The following is a 27699-nucleotide window of genomic DNA, read 5'->3' as shown; positions in this document are numbered from 1 at the left end:
TTTGCCTGCCTCTCATCCCTTAATGTGGTGTGAGTCCTCCTTTCCTTCTGGAACCCACCATCTCTTCTTTTGACGGGCTGTCTGCCCCTATCACAGGGGCTGATGAACCAGGCTGGCCAGCTGGAGTCTTTGATGGGGACTGAGAATGGATTCTGTGAAAGAAGGGGAGCCACCGGGGATTTTGAGCACTAAGAACCATATCAGCTTCAAGTGACTTGGACCATCTTTGCCACCACACAGAGGCAAGATTGAGAAAAAGAAAGTGAGCATAGTCCTAATGATACTTTTTGAACCTTCGATATCCTACCTAACAATAGACAAACATGGTAATTGACCATACCTTCGCTACACCTCCCATTGGCTAATCAGAGTGATATGCAAATTAACCCAACCAAGATGGCAGCTGGCAGCCACGCAGCTGAAGCGAGCAGGAGGCTTGCTTGCTCCAGTGATGGAGGAAGCCAAGGTTCCCCACCTGCCGTGGCCTGGCTCTGAGCTCCGAAAGCAACAAAGTTTCAATTATAGAAACTAAACAAACCCCAGATACCTGCTTTCAGCAGGCCATGGCCTCAGAGCTGGAGCGAGTAGGAGCCGGCTCTCAGCTCCAGTTATGGCAACGAAGTTTCAATTATAGAAGGTAAATAAATCTCAGAATAAAAAAAAGAAAAGAAAAAAAGGAGAGGCTGGGAGCTTCAGTCGTCGGCCAGCCTGAAAACAGCCCTCAGCCCCTCACCCAGACTGGCCAGGCACCCCAGTGGGGACCCCCACCCTGAAGGGGGTGTGACCAGCCTGAAAATGGCCCTCAGCCCCTCACCCAGACTGGCCAGGCACCCCAGTGGGGACCCCCACCCTAAAGAGGGTGTGGCCAGCCTGAAAATGGCCCTCAGCCCCTCACCCAGGCTGGCCAGGCACCCAAGCAGGACCCCCACCCTGATCCGGGACACCCTTCAGGGCAAACCAGCTGGCCCCCACCAGGCCTCTATCCTATATAGTAAAAGGGTAATATGCAAACTGACCCTAACAGCAGAAAGACTGGGAATGACTGGTCACTATGACACACACTGACCACCAGGGGGCAGACGCTCAATGCAGGAGCTGCCCTCTGGTGGTCAGTGCGCTCCCACATGGGGGAGCTCTGCTCAGCCACAAGCCAGGCTGATGGCTGCCAGTACAGTGGTGGTGGTGGGAGCCTCTCCCGCCTCCTCAGCAGCACTAAGGATGTCCGACTGCAGCTTAGGCCTGCTCCCCGCTGGCAAGTGGACATCCCCCAAGGGCTGCCGGGCTGCCAGAGGGATGTCTGATTGCCAGCTTAGGCCCAATCCCCCGGGGAGCAGGCCTAAGCCAGCAGGTGGTCATCCCCCGAGGGGTCCCAGACTGCGAGAGGGCACAGGCCGGGCTGAGGGACGCCCCCTGCCCCAGTGCACAAATTTTTGTGCACTGGGCCTCTAGTTAATAATATTCTCAAAAAGGCATCATTAATGATTCCATGTCACTTGATCAAGTGCACTATTATATATTAACTAGAGGCCTGATGCATGAATTCATGCACGGTTGGGGTCCAGCCAGCCTGCCCCGATGAGGGACCATCAGGCTAGGCTGGTGGAGGGGAGGGGCTGCGGGCAGTTGGCCAGCTGGCCCCGCCCGATCAGGGTGTTGGAGGCCGATCGGGGGCTGGGCCGGCAGGAGGGCAGGGGGTGGGGGGGCATGGGGTGATCAGGGCCCGTATCAGGCTGGTTGGCTGCTGCAGTGCACATCATAGACACCCGTCATTCTGCCATTCTGGTCGCTGGGCTTTTATATATAGAGATCGGAAAAATGACTGAGCATTATTGCATGTTTGGAGGGTCCCAGTTAACATCCTTTCTCTGGTGAGGTCATGGAACAAGAGCAGCGATGTCCTGAGAGCAGAAGGACCAGCTCATCAGTCTAACACCCCTGGCAAAAGCCACTCTGCCCAAGGATAAAAGGGAAGGAGTACATGGACAAAAAATGCTTCCTCCAGCACCAGCAAGAGGACAGATTAAAGAGACATTTGAGAAACGTGAGGGGGGAAGAATGCTTAATGCCCTAATTGCTACTATTCACCCCAAAATGTTTATACTTTACCAATATTTACATTTATGTTTTTAAAATGAAAAGCTCCTTTAATAGAATTTTGATTTTTTATAATATAGCCCTACATTCAACTTAGAAGAGTTCTGTTCTGCCATGTGTTGACAATCCTATCTAAATAGATCCTGCCCCTAAGATACTCCATCACCTTACTTTGCTCTATTTTCTTCACAGAAATGAATAAATGAATGCTGTAAGCTAGCCCACTTTTTCTACACTCGCTCAAAATTACTAAATCAATAAAATGAGAAGATTGGGATAACAAATAACATGATAACTGTGTTGCCACTCTCCCCCACCATAACAGTGGACAGGAGACTCACTGTACTGTCACCGGGTCCAACTAGGACTTTAGAATTCTGGCCAATATAATCCCAGGCAGTGCTTCCTTAGCAAACTGAAATCTACTTGATTGGAGACGAGACTCAGATATTTTAGCAATTTGAATGTGTTGTTCCTTCCCATTCATACTACTCTAACAAACTTTATAGGTGTTGAGATTGTGATTTCAGGATTAGTATTTTAGTTTCATCTTCAACTCAGATTAAGGGGAACTCTGGATACCCATTACTGGGGGACATGTTAAAGGAATTTGAGGTCCTTAGAAAGTCATCTTGAATTTTAACACCACCAGGAGGTGGTACTGGACTCATCATAGACCCTTTAGAATACAGTTTCCACGCACGTTAGCTCAAGGTAAAAATAAGGGACCCATCTTGCTTCAAGGAATAATAATGGAGAATACAGGAAATAATCTAACCTCAAAGTACTTTCCTGGATCAAGGGCAGAAGATGTAACTTCTTTATTTAAGAAGATTTAGAAACTAAATATTGTCTTAAAGATCTTTCAATGAGAGGGTATAATTTGAACCCTGTAAAGCTTTTTCTTTTTCCTATAATTTCAAATCCCTGCCTGTTTTTCAGCAATAAACAACTCCCCCCTGGCTATTCAAACCCCCCTTTTTTACCCCCGTCTGCTCATTAATTTCACTTCAAAAGAGTGTCTATCAAGTGCATACAAACTGAGTAAGTAAAGGCACATTTATACGAATCTACTGCCTATTTTCCATTATTACTGCCATGGAATAACCCATGTATCCTTATGCTACAATAAGAAATTACTTTTAACTTCATATAATTTTCATGTGTCATAAAATATTATTCTTTTAATTTTTTCAACTATTCTTAGCTTGTTAACCATACAAAAACAGGCAGTGAAATGAATTTGGCCCATGAGCCATAGTTTGCTGACCCATACTTTACATTAAAAAAACAAAAACAAAAAACTCTGCTGATTAAGTAATAACATCCTATTACTATGTGACTTGTGCCTCTTTTTCCTCTGTCTTATTTTAATTTAAAATATAATATATTTCACTTAATATATTCTTTTATTCATTATAAATACTTGAGTCAGACTTTGGTTAAATGATTATATTCATGTAACATAGGGGTTTTATTTACCTAAATGTCTGAAAGTTCATGTTAGATAATGTTATACTTTCATGGACATTTGTCTAGAATGTTAGCGAAATTATAATTTCCCTAACATTGGAAACAGGATCTTATTTCTCATGTTTTCCAATATCTTAGGCATTATGAGTGATTTACTGAGAAGAGAAAAGTAGTCAATAAGGATGGATGAGACAATTATTATTATCAATGCTTTTTTACAAACCTTCTTTCTCTAAAGGGAATGCACAAGCCAAACTTTCGTGTGGAAGTAAAGATTAAGTAATGGTGGGTTACTGAGAAAATAGGCATAAATATGAACTGGTAGGAGAGAAATAATAATAATGTCTTTTCCCAAAAGAAATGAGCCCAAATACAGAATTTCAAGAAGACAGTATGAGTAAGTTACTTTGATTGGGTCTCCTTGCTAATCAGCCTTCTGTCCTCTACTGGTTGAGGGATAGGAATAAGTTTATTTAAATTTTTGTAGGTAAGATTGAGGGCACCAGGTATACCAGTGGCTGGTTAAAAAGAACTGAATCTATAGTATTTTTCTTACATTGTCTATAAGCTTATCAGCAATAGTACCATCCACTGTCTAGATTTCTACTGATACAACCATAAAAAGGAACATAGAAATTACGCAGATAATTTAGGAAAGAAAAGAATGAATTATCTGGATTTTCTTCCTTGAATCTTCAGAAGAAGGCCATGGTCTAGAAGTCCATGTTACCATTCATCATCATGATATTGAACTTTTTTTAATACATTACATATGGAATTAACAAAAGCAACAGCATAAACTAAACACAAACTTTAAGATGGAATGAACCACTGAGAGCACAAAACATATTTTCTGTTGTCTATTCTACCCACTTAATAAACTCATTAAGTTCTACTTTCATTTTTATGCTAATACTGAGTAAAAATGAAATGCCTTGTAAGCCTATTTTCTACACAGTATTTGATTGTTTGCGATGTAAACGAATCCATTTTCAGGCTTAATGGTTTAAAGTAAGGTTGTAAACTTGTACATTTAGCTTGTGAAATTCATTTAAATGATATATAATATGATTTTAGAATAAAGCGAATGATTTCAACATGATTTACAAAAAATAAAAATCAATGTTTTATTACCTTATTATCATATAGGCCTTAATTCATACACCAAAAGTGAATGAAAGAAACATAGACAGCTAATTTACTTTTAAAAAGGGTGGGCTGATATGATGATTCTGTGAAAATTAAGACAAATAAACAGCACACATGGGTTTACATTTCCAGTTCTTTTAAAAAAAACAACAGTTGTTACTACTATATACTGTTTCACCAGGCTTTTGGCAGTATCTTTGTTTTATAGGCACAGAATAAAGCCATGTGCCATCTGAGCAAGCAGGGAATCTCGTTCTTTGTTATAGTGATAGAGAATATATACCTGAGAAGGTATAACATTACATCCTCCTTAGTGTAACATAGTGGTTAGTCTATTCAATTAACAGTTACTTACTTTTCAGATAACCAGAACCTTTAAAACTAGGTAGAATCAATGTCATGTGCTAGTCTTTAAAAAAGAAAAAAAGAATAAGAAAAACAAAAGAATCCTATATGTTAAATAAAACAGTATGCATTTACTCTGAGGAAGAAAGCAATAAAAATTTGAAAATGAAGAATCTCAAAATAAAGCTTGACCCCACATGTTCATACTTGGAAAAGGTTTGCAGAGTTCTAAATCCACTAGGAAAGAGTAGAGAAGATTCAATTGAAATTATTTCGCTCTAATTCAAAACATTTTTACTTACATCTTGTCTTGGCCTGCACCAACTCGGAGAGTCAATCTGGGGATGACTGGACTTGGGGCTGGGACAATTGGCTCCACTTTTATCTGTTGAAGTTAGGACATTAAGTGTTAATATATATATCCTATATAAGAAAAGGCTAATATGCAAATCAACTGAATGACTAGCCACTATGATGCGCACTGACCACCAGGGGGAAGACGCTCAATGCAGGAGCTTCCCCCTGGTGGTCAGTGCGCTTCCACAGGGGGAGTGCTGCTCAGCCAGAAGCCCTGAGCCTGGTTCACGGCTGGCGAGCGCAGGCTGGCAAGCACAGTGGCAATGTTGGGACCCTCTCATGCCTCCGCGGCAGTGCTAAGGATGTCTGAAGGCTCCCGGACTGCAAGAGGGTGCAGGCCAGGCTGAGGGACCCCCCATCCCGAGTGCACGAATTTCGTGCACCGGGCCTCTAATGTGTATGTATGTGTATGTGTGGTGTGTGTGTGTGTGTGTGTGTGTGTGTGTGTGTGTATGCATATATATATGTATATATTTCACCACCCCCCCAACAAAAGTACCTCCTACCTCTTCTCCTACTTCCCCATCTCCACAAACTTGACAAGCAGGTGTAAGCCTTAAATGTGGCTAACATACCAGATACAGAGATAATCTGGGCTATTCAATGTTTTAGTTTCTCAACAACTAAAGGCTACCTGGTATCATGAGAAATTCTACAAACTTTAATTGCTTTAGGTAAATGTGGCAGTTAACTCTGTATTTTCTTAGTGATAGTTCATTTCTTGGATTATACTATTGGAATTATTTAAACAAAACTTGTTATCCAAACCATTTGGTAGAGCATTTAAGTAGTCGCCAGACCTACCAAGATTAGAAAAAGCAAACAATGATTTCGCCATTATAAAAGGCATTTGTCTATGGGACTTCAAAAACATTAAATTCATCTTACGTTTGCATTATCATATAGGAAATCTGAAACACCAAGTGTAATTTATAGCATTAAACCATTCAATTTTTTGGCTAGCAGTACAAAGACCTGAAATACTGTAATATAAAAAAAATGTATTTTTGCAAAAGATTTTTGGTGAAGGCAACTGCTGAAGAAGTTGAAAGATCTCACAAATTTTGAAACTATTCTTTCTCACTAATAGAAAGATAATATGTATATAAATTAAATATGTTAAAAGGGTTCTTCACAATTTTTGGTTTGAAGGTCCTATGATATAATAAATATTCTGAATGAACAAACTGAACAAAAGCTCTGCCAGTTCCAAATTATTATCTGTATCAAAATCTTTCAATAGGGCTTTATTGCCATTTTTGGTTGGATAGTTCTTTGACTAAAATTGTCCTAGGCACTGCCAGGTGTTTAATACCCCTGATCTTGGGTACTACTATACACACTGCCAGTCACTGTGACAACTAATTGCAAATCACTGATTATATATTTTAAGCGCAAGAATTAAATAATGATGAAACAGTCTGGTGGTTCTAAAGAAGAGTGACCATAATAAAAAAGCATAATGTGCTAGCAGTACAGATGTCCTTCCGGACGATCTTCTGGATGAAGCTGGGACTGTGAGGGAAGCCTGGGTCCTGGGTGCCTGAGGGAAGCCGGTGCTGGCAGCCAGGGGAAGGAAGGCCTACTCTTGCACAAATTTCGGGCCTCTAGTATAACGCAATAATCAATATACTATCATCCTATAACTGATTATATATATATATATATATATATATATATATATATATATATATATATATAGCACATTGGCCAAATCTACTATTTTTTCATGTTTTTAACTGTCCCTTTCTAAAATTTATTTTTAATCCATTGTTACATCAAGATCTATGACTTTGGCCGCTAGGGAACTTCTTCAACTCCCTACAAACTTCTCTATATCCACAAATACACTAGAGCCCATCTCCTTTTGTCTTCTAAAGAAACCTCCTCCATCAATTAGCTTATCTATAGCATTTTCAACTTCTCAGTTCTATTCATTATTTTCATCTAGCTTTTAAATGTGCTTGACTTTTTTTTTTACCTTCTCTTCAATCACTGGCTAACAACCTCTCGTATCTCTCAGTTTCCAATTCATTGGTTTCTCAGCCATTTCAATCTACTTTCAGCACCTGAAATAATACTACTAAAACCACTATTTCTAGACATGAATTATTTCCTAATGTCCTACTATGTTTTTCTATTATAGATATTATCAATCTCCTCCCTTCTCCTTTACAAAGCCCTCTACTTGTGCCTGACTTTACTTGGTCCTTTCCTCTTGTCATTCTACAGTTTGTTCAGTGATCTCATCCATGTCCATGGTTTTAATCTTAAGTTTTAAATATGCCATGTTTTTAAACTCTTCCCCTCTAGATTAGCAATAATGAACCTAAGACCAAAATATAATGTTGTCTACTGAACATTTTCAACTAAATAACCTATGAATATTTCATCTCATCACATCTAAACTTTAACTTATCAACGTCCCCAAAAACCCCTGTTCCTCTTAATGGTCCCATTTTGGACAGATGGCTCCTTCATTTGCCCAGTTTCTTGGACAGTCCAGTCCAGTGGTTTTCCTAAAGGCCCTCAGGAATCAAGGTCCCTGGGGCAGGGCAGGGCAGGGCAGGGCAATATCCATGTACAAGTAACTAGGGTGGCATTCACTTTCTTCCTCCCCGTCGCTGCAAAAATGTTCCATATCTAACCAATCAGAACACCAATGGTCCAGTATACTCTGTAAACTATTAAGGCTTCTGTATTTTTCTCACCTTCCTGTGTGATCTGTGGGAGAATAAGCAAATATATTAAAACCAAACATTTATAAACCATATACTATTTGCCAGCCATTGCGCTTGGTTACTTTTCAGATGTTCTCCTTTAGGTTTTTAAATGAACAAGTGGGATACATATTATGGTTTTCATTTTACAGGGATCATATATGAAGTCACCATTTTTTCCTTTCTTTTCCATTTCCTTTCCCTTTTCCATTTTTAAGTCACACAAATAGCAAAAGTAGGACTGAATAGTTATTTTGATTCAAAAAATAAAAAATTACATAAAATTCGTAGATTTCTTCAATTCTAAAAAAATTTAGGGTCACAAACTCATAAGTGATGAGGTATTGGGAGTAATATTCCTTACTTCTTCAACCCACAATACAACTATTACATAACACTTTCTTAAGCTTTAATTTTTAAAAAAGCTAGTTAAATCTAGGTTTCCTGACACCACATTCATCCCCTGCCCTACCATACAGCTCTTTGACTCTTTGCCATACACTTTGAGTCCTTTTTTTCTGGTAATGCTGATGTCTTGCACAGAGCTGTTCACGTTCTCTGTCAATGTCTTTTTGGATGAATGTACTTGTGAGATGGCAAGGGTTGGTTGTAAAATACTTCTTTTCTCTGTGGAAGGCTAACTAGTTTATATGAAATTGAGATTAACTTTGGCTTTACTTCCATTCAACTAAAGTGGATGGATTTTTGATGCTGTCTTAAATGGTGTGACAGGGCAAAAGAATCCAGACATGGTTTATTTATGATCTACTATAAAAAAAAGTAAAATGATACTGTGTGTAAAAAAATTAGCAAACAAAAATGGAGATAAATTTTGTAAGTAAAATTAAAAATGATAAAAATGTGCTATGAAGACGACAGATATTTAGTAAACCTGCTGAGTTGATGAATGACTTAGAACCTACTACCTTAGCTCAGTTTTAGCTATAATGAGGATGAAAACATCATCCAAACAGAGACCCCTTTGAGGTGAAAGTGGGCATTATATAACATAACAGGTGTAAACTGTGCTGTCCCAGGCAAACCAGAACATCTGGTTACCCTACTTAAAAATACTTACAGACCTAAACTTCATTCTTAAAGAAGCTAAATCAGATTAACCTAAATATAAAATTCAAGCAAGTATTGAGAAAGATTAATAAGGAGTCTAATAATATATAGAAAGTACAATTTCTAAATAAAAATTTCTTACCAGACTTTTATTTACAATAACTTTACCCAAATACCTACCAAAATAAGAGATGTTTCCTACAGTAGTAAAATAATTTCTCATGTGTCTTTCTCAGGAATCAACAAACTAAATGGTAACTACTTCAGTTACTTAAACAATATGACTAATGCCATCTTGTAATGGCTGGAAGCCAAAAATGTGAGAAGACATGAGCATCTAAGGGTTAAAATAAAAGAACAGCCCTTTAGAGTGTAGCTGAGAATTGGGGCACACAGAAGAGCATTTACAGTGGATTACTAAGCTTCCCAATTCACCAAAGAGGCAAAGTCCAGTAATATAAGACTTCTTTGTAGCTAACTAAAAATACATTGTCAGTGGATTTGTCCAGTTTTATGTATAAGCAATACTTCTTTCACCTGAACTAATACTAGTAGTCATATAAGCCCCTTATTGCCATGTGCTGCATTTTTTTTTTTTTTTTTTGCTAATCTTCAAGGATTTAGCTTCTTTGCCACATACCTCAGGGCACCAACTGATAAAGCTCTAACTCTCCATTTTTCCAGGACACCAGCAGTGCGGCCTTGCAAAAAATGAAAATCGCTCAAGAGATTTAAAGGGGAAATTTATTTTTAAAATCCTGACTTGAAGCAAAGAGGTGGATTTTTAAAAAGCTTATCTATAAAAAATCAGTTTAAATTTAAATTCTATCTTGGAACTCTTTCATGCATTCCAGCTTTAAAGTTTATCTTCTGACAGGGACTTTCTGCAAAGGTAATGGGCAGCTTTGTCAATATAATCTGGAAAAGTTTTTATTTTCTACTTTTTTTAATGTTAAACTTCTTTCATTTAAAAAAACCCATATATGAGTGCTAGGTAGGGTGGCAACAAGGTCAGCCAATGCTAATTCAGATTCCCATCTATGCTAGTATGTCAGAAAAATACCCAGAAATCGTAGTGATAAAAGCCAAATTTAATAACCTAACATTTTGGATGCTAAACTATGACACTGGTAACCATCTTCTTGTCTTCCTTAGCAATTAAGGTCTTTACATTATTTCCATTTGAAAACATAGTCTAACTAAACATTGATAACCTGTTTAAAATATTAAAAAGGCAGTCAGAAGGAGATCTACCATTGTGGTCAAGTATAAGTGGAATACAGCAAGGACAAATGAAAAGGAACTCAGACCATCATTAAGCACTCAGAGTTCATTCATATGAAGACTTGGAGATGGCCTTTGGTAAATTTCTATAAATTCAGACATACTCATTTAAACATCAGTTACTGGATTCCTCTTGGAACAGACTGTTGTAAGAAACAGGAAAGGAATGTTTCCTCCTTTTTACTGGGTTATTTTATTTACCAAAACCCTTCATTTCACTAGTTAATTATAAGAGCTGATGAGAAAAGACTAGAAATGGGGTATTACTTTAAGTAGAAAAAAAAATGGTGACAATCGTTGGTTAAAGGCACGAATCAGTAAGATTATCAGTCTCTGAAAAAGAAACTGTTTAAGTTCAATAAAAGATTATTTGGGGAAACATACTAAGGGATTTGGGAATAAAGAAATATTCAACATTTTAACTTTGATTACTGAAGTTATTAAAGCTTCTACTGTCTGTTCTTTATAAAATAAGTCAGTTGAACAGGAGGTCTCTAAGATCTCTTCAGGGACTAAAATTTTCTAAAATCATAATGTCAGCATACTCTAGAGCAGGGGTGGGGAACATCTGGCCCACGGGCTGTATAAGGCCCGAGAAGTAATTTGGTCTGGCCCTGCCAAGGCAACCACAGGCGGGACTCAAAATTCAATAAATCTAGGAGCTTTTTTCATAGCAACATAAATTTATGTTAAGTGGATTATATGAAGCAAATGATGTTATAAATATCCAAATGGCCCTTGGCAGAAAAAGGGTTTCCTACCCTGCTCTAGAGTATGAAGCCATGCTCATCCCTCTCATCAGCTTCTATAGGTGACTGGCCTGAGAAAGCTATTTTGGGTAACAAAGAACACAGGCTTTGCTTGGACATACTTGGGCCAAGTCACAGTTCTTCCACTCATGAGACACATTAAGTTACTCAACCTTTCTGTTTTTCTCAACTATAAAACAAGAGCAACAGTACCAAACTCGCAGAGCTCTTGGAGAATTAACTAATTAAATCTGGCCAGGTCTGGCAAGTACCAAGTGTCCATGCACTCAGTAAAGTAGCAGCTGCTAGTGGCATTTACTAGCTGTGTTAGTTCATTCAATAGCTGATGTTAGCTCAAAAAAACAAAAAGCCCCCAAACCAAAAAACATACAATTTATTAATTGATAGGATAAAAATTTTGGAGAATCCTTTAAAATTTTTGGAGAACTGATGAGCTTTCCATTATAAGCAAATTCAATTACCTGTGGGTTGATTATCAACATTATTGGTTAGTTGTAAGAAAATTCTGAATTGTCACAGTCATCTTACTTACTCATCTTAAATGACACAAATTAGTCTTGTTTTCTATGAGAAGGCAGAGAAGAGGCCTTTCAAGCCAAAATATGCTTAGAGAAGGTATGAAACTATTGTTTTTAAGCAGAGGTAAACCATACTTTATGATGCTGCTGTCTTTTCCCAGTATTGAACAGGAGGAAGGAGATGGAGAGAAGGAAGCAGAGAATCAGAGAGGTTAGGAGAAATTGGTGAATAACTAATAAGTGGTATCCACAAGTCAGCCTGCTCTGAAGCCCATGCTCTTTGTGGGCTAGCACTGGGCCTATTTACTTACAGACTATGACATCATTTTGGGGGGTGGTGAAACTCTACGATGACTTTTTAGATCATCTATAATAATAAAAGCGTAATATGCTAATTAGTCCGAATAGCGGAACGACCTTCCGGATGAAGTTGGGGCTGCAAGGGCTGAAGTAAGCCGACACGGCTGCGAGGGCTGAGCCCCTTGCACGAATTTTGTGCATCGGGTCTCTAGTATTCAAATAAGAGCATAAAAACATATTTACAAGCTTGACAAATTTTTGGCTTATAAGGTGATATATACAACTATTTAATTCCACTAATATAAAAAAAAAGCCATTTTATTTTTTCACAGTGTTCCCCTTAAAAAAAATACTTATGCAATACATACACCGACACAAATTGAAACAAGATTTTTAAACTGCTCTGAAATGTACTGTTAGGTTTATCACTGCTAAAGCCATTGTGGCTATGTTTGTGACTGCTCAACATAACTGCTTTTTAAATATTTTCCATAAAAAGTCAGTTTGAATCTATTGTAAAAAGGTGAAAGACTGCACTCCTAATCTTGACTAATGCATATTACTGCCTATAAAGGGGAACTGAAAGACTGTACATAAATCACCATACTTTGTATTATTACCACTGCTAGAAAAACTATTTTTCTGATAGTGCGTCACTGAGCCAGGTGCCTTGCATATATTATTTCACTTAATCCATTTGTAATTCAATTAGAGTACAGTGGTTAAGAACATCAATTATAGCATCTGATGGCCTGGGTTGAAGTTGTGGCTCTTCTTAAATCACTTACTATATGTGTGATCTTGGGCAGGTTTACTAATCTCTCTAAGTCTCCATTTTTCATCTTAAAATTTTTATTTATTTATTGATTGATTTTAGACAGAAAAGAAAAGGGGGGGGGGGGGGAGAAGAGAGCCAATGACCCATTGTTCCACTTATTTATGCATTCATTGGTTGATTCTTGTATGTGCCCTGATGGCATATGGGAATGCAACCTTGGCATATGGGGATGATGTTCTAACCAACTGAGCTACCTGTCCAGGACTCTGTTTCTCATCTTAAAGTGATAATTATAGGAACTACCTTACAGAGTTGTGTTAAGGAATTAAACATACATCGTATTTAGCATATAATTACTCATAAATTATAACTATTGCTGTTTTTTAAAAAGTGTGATTATCATATCCCTACTTTAAAGATGAAGTACCTAAGGATTAAAGAAACTAAAAAACTTATACTGGCTCTTCTCTCAGATCTGCTGGATTCCAAAGCCCATGGCTCCTTCTACCTACCATGCAGATCCCCATTTAATTAATGGTATCTTTATTGCTCTTATATTGATAACCACATGGGTATGGATGGTAAAAACTTTACAGGTAGGTAAAATAACTATATAAAAGATCATTTTCTTTATTAAAACAATGCTCTTGCTTGCGGCTCTGGGTCAATGTGAGAGTTGCTTCTGTGAGTTGGTTGGGATGAGAAGGAAGAAATGAGATTATTGTCCCTCATTCTTTTGACAGAAGACATTTCCTGGGGCAGCTTAGATATCCTTCATTTTTATTTACCTTTGCTGTCTTTCTTTTATGGATATATAAGAGATTTCTTAGACTATATGTAACCCAATTTCAGGTCTACTTTCATTAAGTCATATGGCTTGAGTTGTATTAACTAATATGACTTGTAGGGGAATTAAGTGAAGTTCAAAAAGAAGTCAATGTTTAAGTTAATATCTCAATTTCTACTCGTTGTCAATGGCATTTCCGTGGGCTATAATAGCTTTTATCCTTTACTATCTGCATAACGAGCTAAAATTTAAAAAAAAAAACATGCCTAGAAAGCAGAATAAATATTATAACCATAGCTGATTCACTCTATCATGCTTAAGTTAGCTCATACAGTCCAATGAGTGGCAAACTCTATATTTCTACCTTTCTGTGATTGATTCAGAATGGAATAACAACACTCACCACCACTATTACTTTCATGTCCCATTTACTGAGCACTTATGTGCCAAACAGAGCACTAAGCACATCTCAGATGTTATTTCATTTAATCCTCACAAAAGCAACTTGCCTAATTTCACACAGCTAAAAAGTCAGAATTTCAATTCAGGTTTAACTCTAGAGACAATACTGTTTATTATTTTTAAAGACCATAAGATAGCTGACTTTATAATTTCTTATATTTGGCACTTATCTGATCCATATCCATCAAAACTGACAAAAGGATTTGTAGGCTTCTGTTAGGTGAAATCTGTGCAACTCGTACCTGAGCCTTTGCCTCCAACCAAGGCTGTCTGAGGGACTTTCCCTTTCTAAAGTCAGGCAGATGCTGAGGAAAGGCACAGACTACTGCTACAAACCTAATCTGATGGGCTGTACTCAAATTGTGTTGAAACAACTCCACTGACTTTTCAAAGTTAAGATGGTGATGGCCATTGAAACAACTCCATTGACTTTCCAAAGTTAAGATGGCAAGGAAAGCAACAGTATCCTATTTGATTTGCTGGGGGTTCAGGTGCCAAGTTACTAGGTATATGATGGTAAGTGACTAATTGCTGCCAGGCAAGATCTCCACTAGTAAATATTTGGAAAGGTAAGGTATATCTGCATGTACCTGGTACATAACCTGGCTCTTGGGCAAGTCACTCTCTCAGCTTCTCATTGGTAAATGTTTTATAGCAATACCTGCTGAACCTATGTCAGAGGTGTGTTAGAAGAAAAGAGGTATGTGGAAGTGCCAGGTACTACATAAAATAACATGATAAAATGATTTTTAAAATGGAAATTAAAGTTGAATTTCTGTGCTTTGTTAATTTGGCAATGTTCAATTATTATCAAAATGTCCATTCTATTTCTTTATATTTTACTAGTGCCCCGGTGCACAGATTCGTGCACATTGAAAGAAAATTAATTAGAAAGTGGCCGGCGGGGAGGGACTGGGCAAGATGGGCCCTGGAGTCAACCTCCCAGGGTACCTCCCCTCCCCACCGCTGGCCAGCTGCACCTGGGGTGGTGCTGTAGCTTGAAGGGCATCTGTGGAGTGATGCCCTTCGAGGTCCCTCCGGGAGGTGGGGTCCCTTGGCCTGGCTTGCGGGGATCGGGCCGAAACTGTCTCTCTGACATCCCCTGAGGGGTCCTGGATTGTGAGAGGGCGGTTTTATGGTGATGCACCCCGGAATCGGGCTCCCTCCTCACTGGTTCCAGGGTGTGTCACTCAAGAACCACCGCTGCCAAGTCACTGTAGCTCGGCAGCTCCTGTGTTGAGCGTCTGCCCCCTGGTGGTCATTGTGCATCATAGCTACCGGTCGGACAGTCATTAGCCTTTTATATATATACTAGAGGCCCGGTGCACAAAAATTTGTGCACTCGGGGGGGGGGGGGGGTCCCCCAGCCCGGCCTGTGCCCTCTCACAGTCTGGGACCCCTCGGGAGATAACGACCTGCTGGCTTAGGCCTGCTCCCGGGTGGCAGAGGGCAGGCCCAATCCCTAAGTGCAGCCCCTGGTCAGGCTCAGAACAGGGCCGACTGGGGAGTTGGGGCGCCACCCCGTCATGCACAGAGCAGGGCGGATCGGGAGGTTGCAATGCCACCCTCAGTCACGCTCAGGGTAGACTGATTGGGGGGTTGGGGCACCGCCCCCTGTTATACTCAAGGTAGGGTCGATGGGGAGGTTGCGGTGCCACCCCCGTCACGCACAGAGCAAGGCCGATCAGGGGGTTGGGGCGCTGCCCCCTGTCACTCACAGAGCAGGGCCAATCAGGGGGTTGGGGCACCGCCCCCTGTCACACACAGAGCAGGGCGGATCAGGGGGTTGGGGCGTTGCACCCTGTCACACTCAGGGCAGGGCCAATGGGGAGGTTATGGCTCTACCCTGTCACACACAGAGCAAGGCCCGTGGAGGGGGGTTGGGGCGCCACCCTCTATCACCCACAGAGCAGGGCCGATCAGGGGGTTGGGGCACCGCCACTGTCACACTCAGGGCAGGGCCGATGGAGAGGTTATGGTTCTACCCTGTCACACACAGAGCAGGGCCGATCAGGAGGTTGGTGCACTGCACCCTGTCACACACAGAGCCACAGGGCAATCGAGGGATTGGGGAGCTCCCCCCTATCAGGCACAGAGCAGGGCTGATCAGGGGGTTTGGGCGCTGCCCCCTGTCACGCTGATCCCAGTGCCGGGAGCCTCGCTGCTCTGCTGATGCCGGTGCCGGGAGGCATATTACCCTTTTACTATATAGAATAGAGGCCTGGTGCACGGGTAGGGGCCGGCTGGTTTGCCCTGAAGGGTGTCCTGGATCAGGGTGGGGGTCCCCACTGGGGTGCCTGGCCAGGCTGGCTGAGGGGCTGAGGGCTGTTTTCCCGCTGGCAGTTGACTAAAAGCTCCCAACCGCTCCTTGTTTTCTTTTTCTTTTTTTTTATTCTGGGCCAGCTTTAGCTCTGAGGCCTCGCTGCTGAAAACATGGATACAATGGTGCAGTCTGGCTGGCTAAAAGCCGGTTTTGTTTAGCTTCTTATTTGCAACATAGTAATAGTTGCTTAGAGTTGCAGTTGAGAGTCGGGGAACGTTGGAGTCTGCAGTTCCTGGAGGAAGCAAGCCTCCCTGCTCACTTCAGTGCCTGGCTGCCGGCCGCCATCTTGGCTGACAGTTAATTTGCATAAGGATACGCTGATTAGCCAATGGGAAGGGTAGCGGTCGTACGCCAATTACCATGTTTCTCTTTTATTAGTGTAGATAGATAATAGCCAAGGGCTATTTATTAGAGAAAGAATAAAGTTAGGCAGAAAAATGTGAGAGTTCCCACTTCATGTTAGCTAAACTAATTTTCCTAGTTAAGTTTGAAATTTAAAATATTGCAAAAGTGTTAGTAATAGATCCGCTGTAGGTCAAATACATCATATTTTATTATGTAGAAAAAAACCACTGTGTATTATTTTGTAGTCAACCTCAAGAAGGATTGCTTCTAGAAGGCAGGGAAAAGATCTCCAAGGATCTGGTACCATGAATACCTGAATACTTTTTAAGAAAGTTAAAAAAATTTTTTTTCAAATCAACCAACTACTATAATCCAAACAACCATGGGCTGAAAATCAAAGCCATTAAAGGTCATATTCTGAGCCCAAAGAATTGAGGTCCTAGTTTCTACAAAACTACAGGTTGTATATGTTTATTTGGCTATACTCTATGAAAGCCTGCTTTACTTACATCATAAAGTATTTGGAATTATTTTCTGCCCACCATCCAGGCTGCTAGATAGCCTTGATACTAAGAAACATGCCCTAATCTTATTAAAGCAGAAAATAGAAGGATAATAGATTTTACAGAAAGTAGTGGGCAGCCATAACCTTAAATACTTACAAAAATGGCTCATGAAAAAGAAAATTAGTAAGAAAGGACTCCTCGGGCCTTGCTATCCTCTTAAAATAGAGCCATAGTTTCTCATGCTCTTAGAAAAACGAATGCTGGGTTGTTGTTTTTTTTTTTGGTACCTAATATTTGGGTACAAAATAGTATGTAGTAGCCTTGATAATTACAAAAATATTATTCACAGTTTAAGATTACAGATTTCTCTTAAAAACGGACAGAGAATAGTACAGTTAATAGAGTTTATACTCTGTAATTAGAGTCCTTTTAGGCTATGAATTTTTAACACTTTTCAGTGCACAGGGAGCTTGATTACAAGTTTCTGGGTTTTAAAATTAAACATAAATTTTGTAACCCCATTACAAACATATTTCCAGTTAAGTTATGGGTGATTTGCATCCAAATTACAGATAAAATGGCTGACTTTGTTTACCTGTATTTTTCAATATGACTTTGTTCAGATAGTGCTGAAAATGAGAAACAGCTTACTTTTTCATGCTTGTGTTTCTCCTTTTCTTTTTCTCTCTTCTCTCTCTCTCGCTTCTCTTTTTCCCTTTCCTTCTCTTTCTTCTCCTTTTCCTTCTCTTTCTCTTTCTTTTTCTTCTTCTCCTTTTTGTCCCTTTTTCTTTCTTTCTCCTTAGGCTTCTCTTTTTCTTCAAACAATTTTTCAGGAAGCATGGGTGACAAAGAGGGCAGCATGGCTGGGATCCTCATGGCCCCCGTGGGGCTGAACAAGGGCAGAGCCATGTCCTTGGGTGGCAGTACCAGGGGGGCTGGTGCCACTTTCACTTTCTCTTCACGACCTTTATCTTTAACTTTGTCTTTGTCTCGCTTATCTTTATCTTTTTTGCCCTTTTCTCTATCTTTCTTCTTATCTTTATGCTTTTCTTTCTCCTTTCTCACAAGTCCATCTTTCAATCTCACTTTGGAATCAACCTCTTCAAATTCTTTTATTTTAAACTTATATGGATCTGACTCTTCATCTTTCAGGAATTCCTTCCATGGATACTTGGCTTCCTTATTTGCCTCCTTTTCTTTCTCTTTGTCTTTAACTTTATCCTTCTCTTTACTCTTGTCCTTGCTTTTGTCTCTTTCCCGTTCCCTATCTCTCTGCTTCTCTTTCTTTTTCATTTTCGTTCTCAGTTCCTTTTTCAACTTCTTTTTGATGTCCACTGAAGAAGGCAATTTGGTTTTCTCCTCATACAGCTTGTGCAGAGGTTCGGGTGTGGGAGGAGAGACTGAGGGAGAGGAGAGGTAAGGAAAGCTGGGGGGCACATTGGAAGCTGTTCCCATTTTTGCTTTCCGTACAACCTCATCGATGGAGGCATCCATTGTCCAGGAATTATCAGAACTTGATGTTCCACCTGAAAGAGGCAGAGGAGTGGACCCTAACTTAGTGAAATTATTCAAGGAAGTGGAAGCTTTTGGAGTTGTACATTCTGAACTTGAAATTCGCTTAGGGCTGGTAAAAATGTCTCCTTCTGATTCTGATCCAGAAGAAAACTCAAAAGGATCTGGCTCTCTTTCAGCACAAGCTCGTGCAATCACAGCATCAATAGAGTCATCAATCGTTTTGTCGATCACAACAGCTTTTCTTAGCAGATTCTCATTGTTCAGCTTCCCAGCCTCAGGGGGTGTTTGTATTTGTTTTACCTGAAGGGTCTCTTTACAAATTTTTTCACATATTGTAGCTGAAGGAGTCCTATTTGGTGTTTCAGGTCTGACTGGTGCTTGGGGAATATTGGTTATAACCTTGGGACTCTTGGGGCTTTTGGGGCTCTTAGAACGTCCAGGAGATTTCTTTTCTTTGGGTACAGTTTTTGGTGACCTAATAGGACTTCCAACCATTGCTGGTGACTGAGTCATTTTAGGTGATTTAGTCTTCTGTCCTGGAGAAGTAGTTTTAGTCTTTGTTTTGGGTGTATATGACTTTGTTTCTAAGGGTTTTGTGGTTGGCATTTGTGATTTTGCAACTGGAGCTAACATTGGTGGCTCTGGCGATGGAGGAGCGAGATCTGCACTGTCCTGTACATGGACTGGAGAAAGCATCGGTGGAATTTTTTGGGTATTGATTGAGCTGAGTGGTTCTCGAGCTTCCAATAATACTACATCCAGGGTGTCTCCTTTAGCGCTTATTAGTCGTGGTCGCTTCATGGCAGGCAGTTCTTCAACTTCAGGGCTATCTAACGGTCTCTTACCCAAGAAATTCTCATCATTAATAATTTCCTCCTCCTCCAGTTCATCGTCTTCTTCCAAGGGAACTTGCATGGCTTCTGCTGATGTTCCCCCATCAGTGGGCACCTGCTCTTCTTCTTCTTCTGGTAAAGGAAGAGAAAAAAAAAAGTGTTATTGGAATATTTAAAAAAACACCCAAAAACCTGTAACAAATAAAAGTAATGATTTCTAGGCAAAAATAAACATGATTTGAAGAAAAATTTTTGACTGTTTAGAGAGTAAAGTGATGGCGTTTTCAAGGATCTTCCAAACTTGCATGCCGTCATTCTTTGAAGAGTGGAAATCAGTGACAGCAGATAGAGTTGTTTTCTTTTCAAGTCGTTTGGCCCTACTTTTGGACTCTGGTGTTTGCTAAGTATTTCCTGTTTGTCATCTGCTCCCTTTTATTAATTCTTTCCTAACCTGAGTAAATGCTTTTTCTCACTTTTCCTCTTCCTCTTGTGTACATGTACACGTACACATACACACAAACATACATACACATGCACACAAAAACAAACATACATAAACACTTCTAAAAATCAAGATAGTGGTTATTATATGACTACTATCCTCATAAATGATAAAAATGCATACATTTTTTAGGACTTTTATAACAGAGTTTAATTCTTGGATTTTGAAAATGCAATCCTCCAACTTGGACAGAATTCATATACTATTTATGTCTTCTATTTTGCTTGCTTGATGCTAGCCACCTTGAGAGGCAGTGTGGTACAGTGAAATACATATTGGCTGTGGAATCAGAAAAATGGTGTATCAGCTGGTGGTCTGGCACTACAGAGCAACAGGCCTTAGGCAATCTCTTAACCTCTTTGAGCCTGTTTCCTGACCTTTCAAAAGGGGCTAATGTTACTTGCCCTGACTACTTGACTGGGCTGCTGTTAGATCAGATTTTTTCTTTCTATACCTATTAACTAAGCATATACCACGCATAATACATGATAAAGTCTGAAAGAGCTACTGGAATAAGTAAAAAATAAATCATAACCTAAGAGAACTTGTAGTTTAGCAGGGGGACACAGTGTATGTGTACAGCACATAGAAGTGAGTAGTACCATAAGAAAATGAAGTGCTACAGTAGTTCAAAGAAGAAATGTCAAAGGTTTGGGGAAGACTCAACTAATTAATTATGCAGCATTTCGGATTTCTGGCTATTGGGAATGATGAAGTACAGAACAGATGACAAACAGATGGAAGTGAACCTAGGAAGTGTGTGGGAATAATTTGTCTGGAAAGAAGGGTGCAAGATGAATAGTAGAAAGTAAGTTTACTAAGGTTGTATCTAGATCCCAGAAGTTTTGAATTCCAGAAAAACGAAATAATCTTTATTCTACTGGTAGTTTGGACTTAGTGAAGATTTTCAGATAAGGGAGAAAAATAACCAGGGTACCTGTTCGCAAAAATTATTTTGGCAGGAACATATATGATGGATGGGAAGTAACAGATAGTAATGGAGAAGTGATAAGTTAGGGGTTACTGAAATGATGCAGGTAAGTGACAATAAGGGTCTGATATAAAATAGTGGTAATGAGTAGGAAGCAGAAGCAGATGATATTTTTAATATGGAATGAATAGAATCTGATAAATGATTAGGTGTAAGAGTGTAGGAAGAATTCAAACACAATTTCAAGGTTTGAGCCCTGTTGAGTGAGAAATGCAGTCCTTAACAAAAACAGAAAATAAACAGAGAAGGAAGAAGGAGGAAGGTTTCAATAGGCAGCATAGCAGACCTTTAGAATATGTTAGAGTGCACCTTGTTCTTTTCACTCTGGAGGCTAATCTGGATAAAGATCTCCCTGGTGGATGCCTGGGAAAGCAAAAGGAAACTGCTCTAATAGAATCAGTCCCTTGAAAGGGAACTCCTGGAACTACTAGTAAGACAGTACTAGGTCTACCAGATGGAAGGTTTGTTTTATAGGTAGGACAACTTGAAAATCTGAGTTTTCTACACAGTGTATTATTTTACTAGTGTAAGATTCTTTCAAATTGAAACTGGCAAGATGACCACCAGATGGGCATTAGAACTGAAGGAGGTATGTAGTCTGGGCTAGGAAAAACTGTACCACTTTCCTGCAAATACTTCAGAAAACAGATTGGTTCACTTGGAATTTGGAGTTAACATACCTCAGAAAAAAGAATGGTGGTGGTTGTCATTTAAATGAAAAAAGAAAGCTGAAACAAAAACATAAAGCTTGATTCAAAGTGGATCTCTGCCAGCCAGGAGGGGTTAGTCTGTTTCTATTATTTTTATTGTTTATTTTCATTTTTTGTTTACTTCAAGTCCCTGCTGCTAACTTATATGCATCTATAATCTTTACATGGTTAGAAGAATATAAATGAATTGTAAAGCTAAACTACTACCAGTGCTGATTTTAGGAATTCTTAATATACAAATGTTTCTTATTTTGGTTAGTTTAATTTACAATTACTTTTATGTTTAAAGATTTTATAAGAAAGCTTCAATTATAGCATCAAAATTCATCAGGATGAAAAAATAATTGTGCTGGAAGAGAAAGCCTTAAACTTTAATAAGAACAGGAAAAGTGTGGAGATATTTACAACAAATTTCTGAATTAGAAATTATCTGATACATACCAGACAGTAGAAGCAATGTACATGGAAGGCATACAGCATAATGAATGAATACCTGTGACGTTGCCACCTAACTTTGTAAACAGAACAGTAGCAATGTCATTGGAACTCTTTTGGTTTCTGATTCATCCTTTGCTCTTTCCACTCTCACCCCCAAATAACTACTGACGAGATTTTTATATTCATCATTCCCTTGTTCCTTTACATATTTGTATCTAGTTTGCTTCTTTTTGAACTCTTTATAAGTGGTATCATACTACAATGTTCTTTAGCTTTTTTTCACCCAACATATGTTTCTAAGATTCACCCATGTTGATGCAGGTAGCTGTAGTTATTCATTTTCACTGTTGTAAAATTATACTATGCTTACTAATTCATTCTCTTGGTATGAAAGTTTTCCATTCGAGTGAATATATTTTAATTTTTAAAATAACACAAAATTTCAACAAATGAATACAACTCTGCTCAAAAACAGACTTAATTGGTGATTATACAAATGCCTTTCTGGCTTTTCATTACATGAATAATTTTAATTCTATGTTCTAAGTTTGAAATAAGATAAACATACGATGACTATTGAATGATTTATCCTTTATGGTCACCCAAACCCCAACTTGAAGGTTAGTTTCAGTTTGATAACAGTTTACTATTCTTTTTAACTAGGATAGTAAAGCATTCTTTGTGTTAACGTGTATTATAAGCACCATTTACCAATAATCTGTAAAATATCCTAAAAGTTTTAACATTCTCCTATACTCAAAAGAGTTTTACCATAAAATAGCACAAAATTTGGTTAACATAAGTTTAATATTACAAGATATTTGATCTTGATACATTATTTATTTATTTTTTTATATATTTTATTGATTTTTTACAGAGAGGAAGGGAGAGAGATAGAGAGTTAGAAACATCGATGAGAGAGAAACATCGATCAGCCGCCTCCTGCACATCTCCCACTGGGGATGTGCCCGCAACCCAGGTACATGCCCTTGACCGGAATCGAACCTGGGACCTTTCAGTCCACAGGCCGACGCTCTATCCACTGAGCCAAACCGGTTTCGGCAATCTTGATACATTATTACATAAAGGTGGCTTGGTTGGTTGGTGTGCCAGGGTTGTAGCTTAATCCCCAGTCAGGGAAGATATAAGAAATCAACCAATGAATGCATAAATAAGTGGAACAACAAACTGATATCTTTCTCTCAAATCAGAAAAAAAAAAAAAGAAGGAAAATATGAGTTGGGGGTCAATGGGAAAAACAACAACAAAAACCCAGAGAGGACATCTGTAATACTTTCATAATAAAGACCATTTTTAAAAATTACCAAAAAAGAAAGTATGGGTCATAAGCTCTTTCTAATTTAACACAAATATAGATATTAGAATAAAAGCTGTGTTCCAAAGTCAGAAATGTGACATTCTTATATGAGTATTTTAAAGGTGTTTATTTCCACAGAACTAACTCATTTTCTACTATTTCAATATTTGGAAACTGGAAGGAAAATACTACTCTGTATTTATGCCATAAACAAATGTTGGAGGGAAAATAAGTTCAAGGAAAACTACTAGTTGTGAGATTTTAAACAAGTGTCTCAACTTCTTAGTGCTTTACTTCATTGATCTAGAAGATGAGCACATTAGCATCATATACCTTGAAAGTACAGTGAAAACTGATTAGTAGAGTTCAACAACTATTCAAACTATTAAATAATACTGGTCAATAATAGAGATATACATTGTAAAATAAACATAACCTTAGAATCCTTTTTTGAAAAGACTAAAAAACAAAACAAACAAAAATACCCTCTCCTAACTCCAATCTCTTGCAAACCGAATAAAAGAGTGCAAGTCCAGAATTAGCATCTGCAGGTGGAGAGGCTATCACCTTAGCCATCTGTCCCAATAACTCTCCCTGTGATGAACAGTCTGGAGCTGCTGGGAGACTTTGTAGGATAACAGACATTGTAGTAAGGAAAGCTTGATAAGGGTTAATGTTCATGCTGCTAAAGGTATAGTAAGAAATTATTTACAAAAAGTGTTCCCTTTTCTGCTTGTGTTAAAATTTGGCCAAAGTTAACAATGATAAGACTTTTGACATTCTATTTGCTATAAGTGATTATTAGCACTGTCATTCACCAAAAAATAAAAATAAAAAAATATCATAAATTATGATGTAACTTCTTTATTTCTAGGAGGAAAAAGAAGACTCTACCACCAAACAAAAACATACAAAGAACCTTAAAGCAGTGTAGGAACCCCTACTGTAAAAAAAAAAAAAGTTAACTTCCTGCTTCCTCGTAGAGGTTCATGTCCACCATCAACAAATTTATTTGTCATATAAATTAACTAAAATATGAATGTTATAATTCAATAAAAGAAAAATGCTGCTACATTAAGAAGTAACTTCATTCTTTTTTTTAAATAAATAACTTCACTTTGCCAAATGGTTTTGCATATCTAGTACGTTTTCTCAATTGTCAAAAAGGGGAAAATATGTGCAATAACAGAAATGACTGAGCACAAATTTATCACAGGTAGAATAACTTAAGAAAGAGAGGGAAGACAGAGATGATCTCTAAAGTAAACAATCCATGATTCCAAGTCAATATTTGATCATAAAATTATTTGTTAACTTTTTAATTTCACATAATTTCAAGCATATAGAAAAAGGTGTAAGAAAGAATACTACAAGAACTCATGAACACCCTACACCCAGGTTCACCAAATTAACATTTTCATTTAGTGTGTGACTGCAGAACAATTCTTTTAAAATTACATATAAGAAATAAAATGGATCCATATTAATGTACATCTTTTAAAAACTTCATAGATGTTGATGGGAGGGGGAGACACTACAAAGCCCATTCTAATTTTCCTTCATTAATGACACAAATAAATATTCACACAGCTATATCCCCAAAGGAGTAATGAGAAAAACATGCTTCTTCGCCAAAGTTCCCGAACAAAAACAAAACAAGGCAATAAGGTCTGAACACACCAAAAGGTTTTAGGGGTTCATTTTAAGCTACTGTAAATATTGACTTAGAACAAAATATCTTTTTAACTAGAATAGTAAGTGCCTTTAAAGAAACACTATAATCTAAAAAGCTCATGGACATTAGGGGGAAAAAAGAAATTGCTTGCATATGGCATGAAAGCTTTTTATCTCATTAACTGCACAGATGAGTGCAACTTTAAAATTCAGTGGCATGATCTTAAATTAAGCAGCAAATATACTTGTGTTTTTAAACCTTAAATATTGGGACAATAAAATGCTATCTGCCTATATTTCATTCAAAATTAAGTGTATTTAAAATAAAGTTTCTTCTGATTTTTTTTTGAAATACATGTGCAGAAATTAATTTCTAGCAAATGATGACAAATTTTCCTATTTTCCTGTTAGTTTATGCATCCCACTGTTTTTATAACAGAGTCCTCTTTTATTAACAAGTATGAAAGGATTCATTTAAAATATATATTTTGTGCCCAGCTGGTGTGGCTCAGGAGGTCATAGTTCAATTCAGGGCACATGCCCGGGTTGTGGGCTCGATCCCCAGTGGGGTGTGTGCAGGAGGCAGCCAACCGATGTCTCTCTCTCATTGATGTTTCTATCTCCCTTCTTCTCTCTCTAAAATCAATTTAAAAAACATTAAAATATATATTTTGTTCAAAAATACCACTGCACTTGTCTGGATTATTAGATATAGTTACTATAACCAATTCTTTAAAGTGAATCAATACTACTAATGCTCATTTATTCACTCCTCACTCATTCACCCGTCCATCTGTCTATCCATCCACCCACCCACCCACCCACCCACCCACTGAGTGTCTTCTGAATACCACTGTGGCAAGCACTATGTTAGATCCTAGGAAAATAAAGTCAAATGAGACATGATTTACTATCCTTAAGAATTTACCACATGTTGTGGCTATCAGTTTAAGTGCTGTGGCAGGGACAGGTACAAGGTACACATGTGGCCATATCCAGGGACATGTAAGACAGAAATCACAATGTCAACTAGAAAGGGAGCTGGACTGAAACTACATTTAAGTTCTGCTACCAGTGCGATGATGCAACCTAGCACAGCACACTACTCCTCCAGACTTAAGTTTTCTCCATCTATAACTGTAAGTATTGACATCTGATCTCCTACTTCTAAGAGCTGAAGATCTTCACTATTAGGGCCATCTCTACATGCAGTTGACCATGCATGTGAGATGTCCCAAAGGGCATGATGGAGCTATTTCTGCTCCTAAATATCTCACTGGCTACATGCAACAACGCTTGGCATTCTGACCACTTGATTTATGTCTTGGATAGAGATCTTTAAAAGTCTGCCACCAAAATATATTTAAGGCCATAAAGCTAAAAACTGAATGACACTTTCTTACTTTTTGAGAAAGGAAACTCTAAGAAAATGAAACATAATTTGTAATTTGAAGGAATGCTAAGGATTAAAAGGGTCTGGAACACAGGGTACTGCCAGGAGGGTAATACTCAGGTGGAAAGCTGCTGTGAGGAGGGAAGGTCTAGGGCAGTTGGAAGATGGGCAGACACTGGGTGCCTGGAAAAGACAGGACTGGGAACAATATAAAAACAATCTTAATCCATTTCAACATTTAATCTTTGAGTTCCAAATGAGGCTAAATTTTTAAAAATCCCATCTACGTTCCCTCGTAAAATATATTTTAAATCATCCTGTCTATAATGTAACAGTAATTAGACCCTTAAAACACAATTCAATGTGCAAAAGTGAGTAGTATTTTTTAAACAAGCCTATTTACTTAAAAAAAAGAAATTACTAGCGAAGACATGACAATTAGGCAATGACAATCCATACAGTACAAGCAATGAATAACACAATAAATTAATAGCAGGATGAAGATGTGTTATAATACTTATATACACACTGACCTGTAAAAAAGCACTACTTCACTAACATTCTGCACAATAAAAAACTAAAATGCTATATAAGCAAACCAACCTGAAATGACACCTAGTATTATAAATGGCCTAATCTATATGTTAATACTGTTGTATCACATAACTGCAGCAAGAGTAAGATAACAATATGACTTTGGGGTTTCTATGGCTACATCCTGGGCTAACGTGCCTGAAAGGGCCGGCTGCTGACACCACACAAGCATTCTGAGTGCTTCTTTTGGGTTATTTATGATATGATTTATGATAACGACATCTCCTATTTTCTCTCCTCCTCAGATACAATAAATTGCTATCGTTAATCACCCTTCTCAGTTCAACTATGATTACAATAGCATAATAGGGCCAGGCTATGGTAATACTGTGGATTTTTAAAAAAGAAATAAATACAAGGAGATCTTGTCAGACAATGTCAATATCTCTAATATTTTAATCATCTTCCTTTAAGTCTTTCAGGATAAATTCGATTACAACTAAGATTCCACA

The 27699-nt window shown here is 38.4% G+C and overlaps 1 protein-coding gene across 2 annotated transcripts in view; it reads right to left on the bottom strand.

The window, feature by feature from the left end:
- TAF3 (TATA-box binding protein associated factor 3) overlaps positions 1-27699 on the bottom strand; it is a 177726-nt gene that overhangs the window by 29674 nt on the left and 120353 nt on the right. The window contains exons 3-4 of one of the 2 annotated variants that reach the window (XM_070391664.1): positions 17931-19759; positions 5364-5446 (exon numbers count right to left, since the gene is read on the bottom strand). In XM_070391664.1, coding sequence (XP_070247765.1) covers positions 5364-5446; positions 17931-19759 — 1912 coding nt within the window. The remainder of the gene's footprint in view (positions 1-5363; positions 5447-17930; positions 19760-27699) is intronic. The other variant, XM_070391672.1, reaches the window with a different exon arrangement.

This window comes from Myotis yumanensis, unplaced genomic scaffold, assembly GCF_028538775.1.
Source record: "Myotis yumanensis isolate MYYU_CA2020_CCGP unplaced genomic scaffold, mMyoYum1.0.hap1 SCAF_1, whole genome shotgun sequence".
NCBI classification, from domain to species: Eukaryota; Metazoa; Chordata; class Mammalia; order Chiroptera; family Vespertilionidae; genus Myotis; species Myotis yumanensis.
The sequence above is the reverse complement of the archived record's forward strand: the minus strand, read 5'-3'. Positions and strand labels throughout refer to the sequence as shown.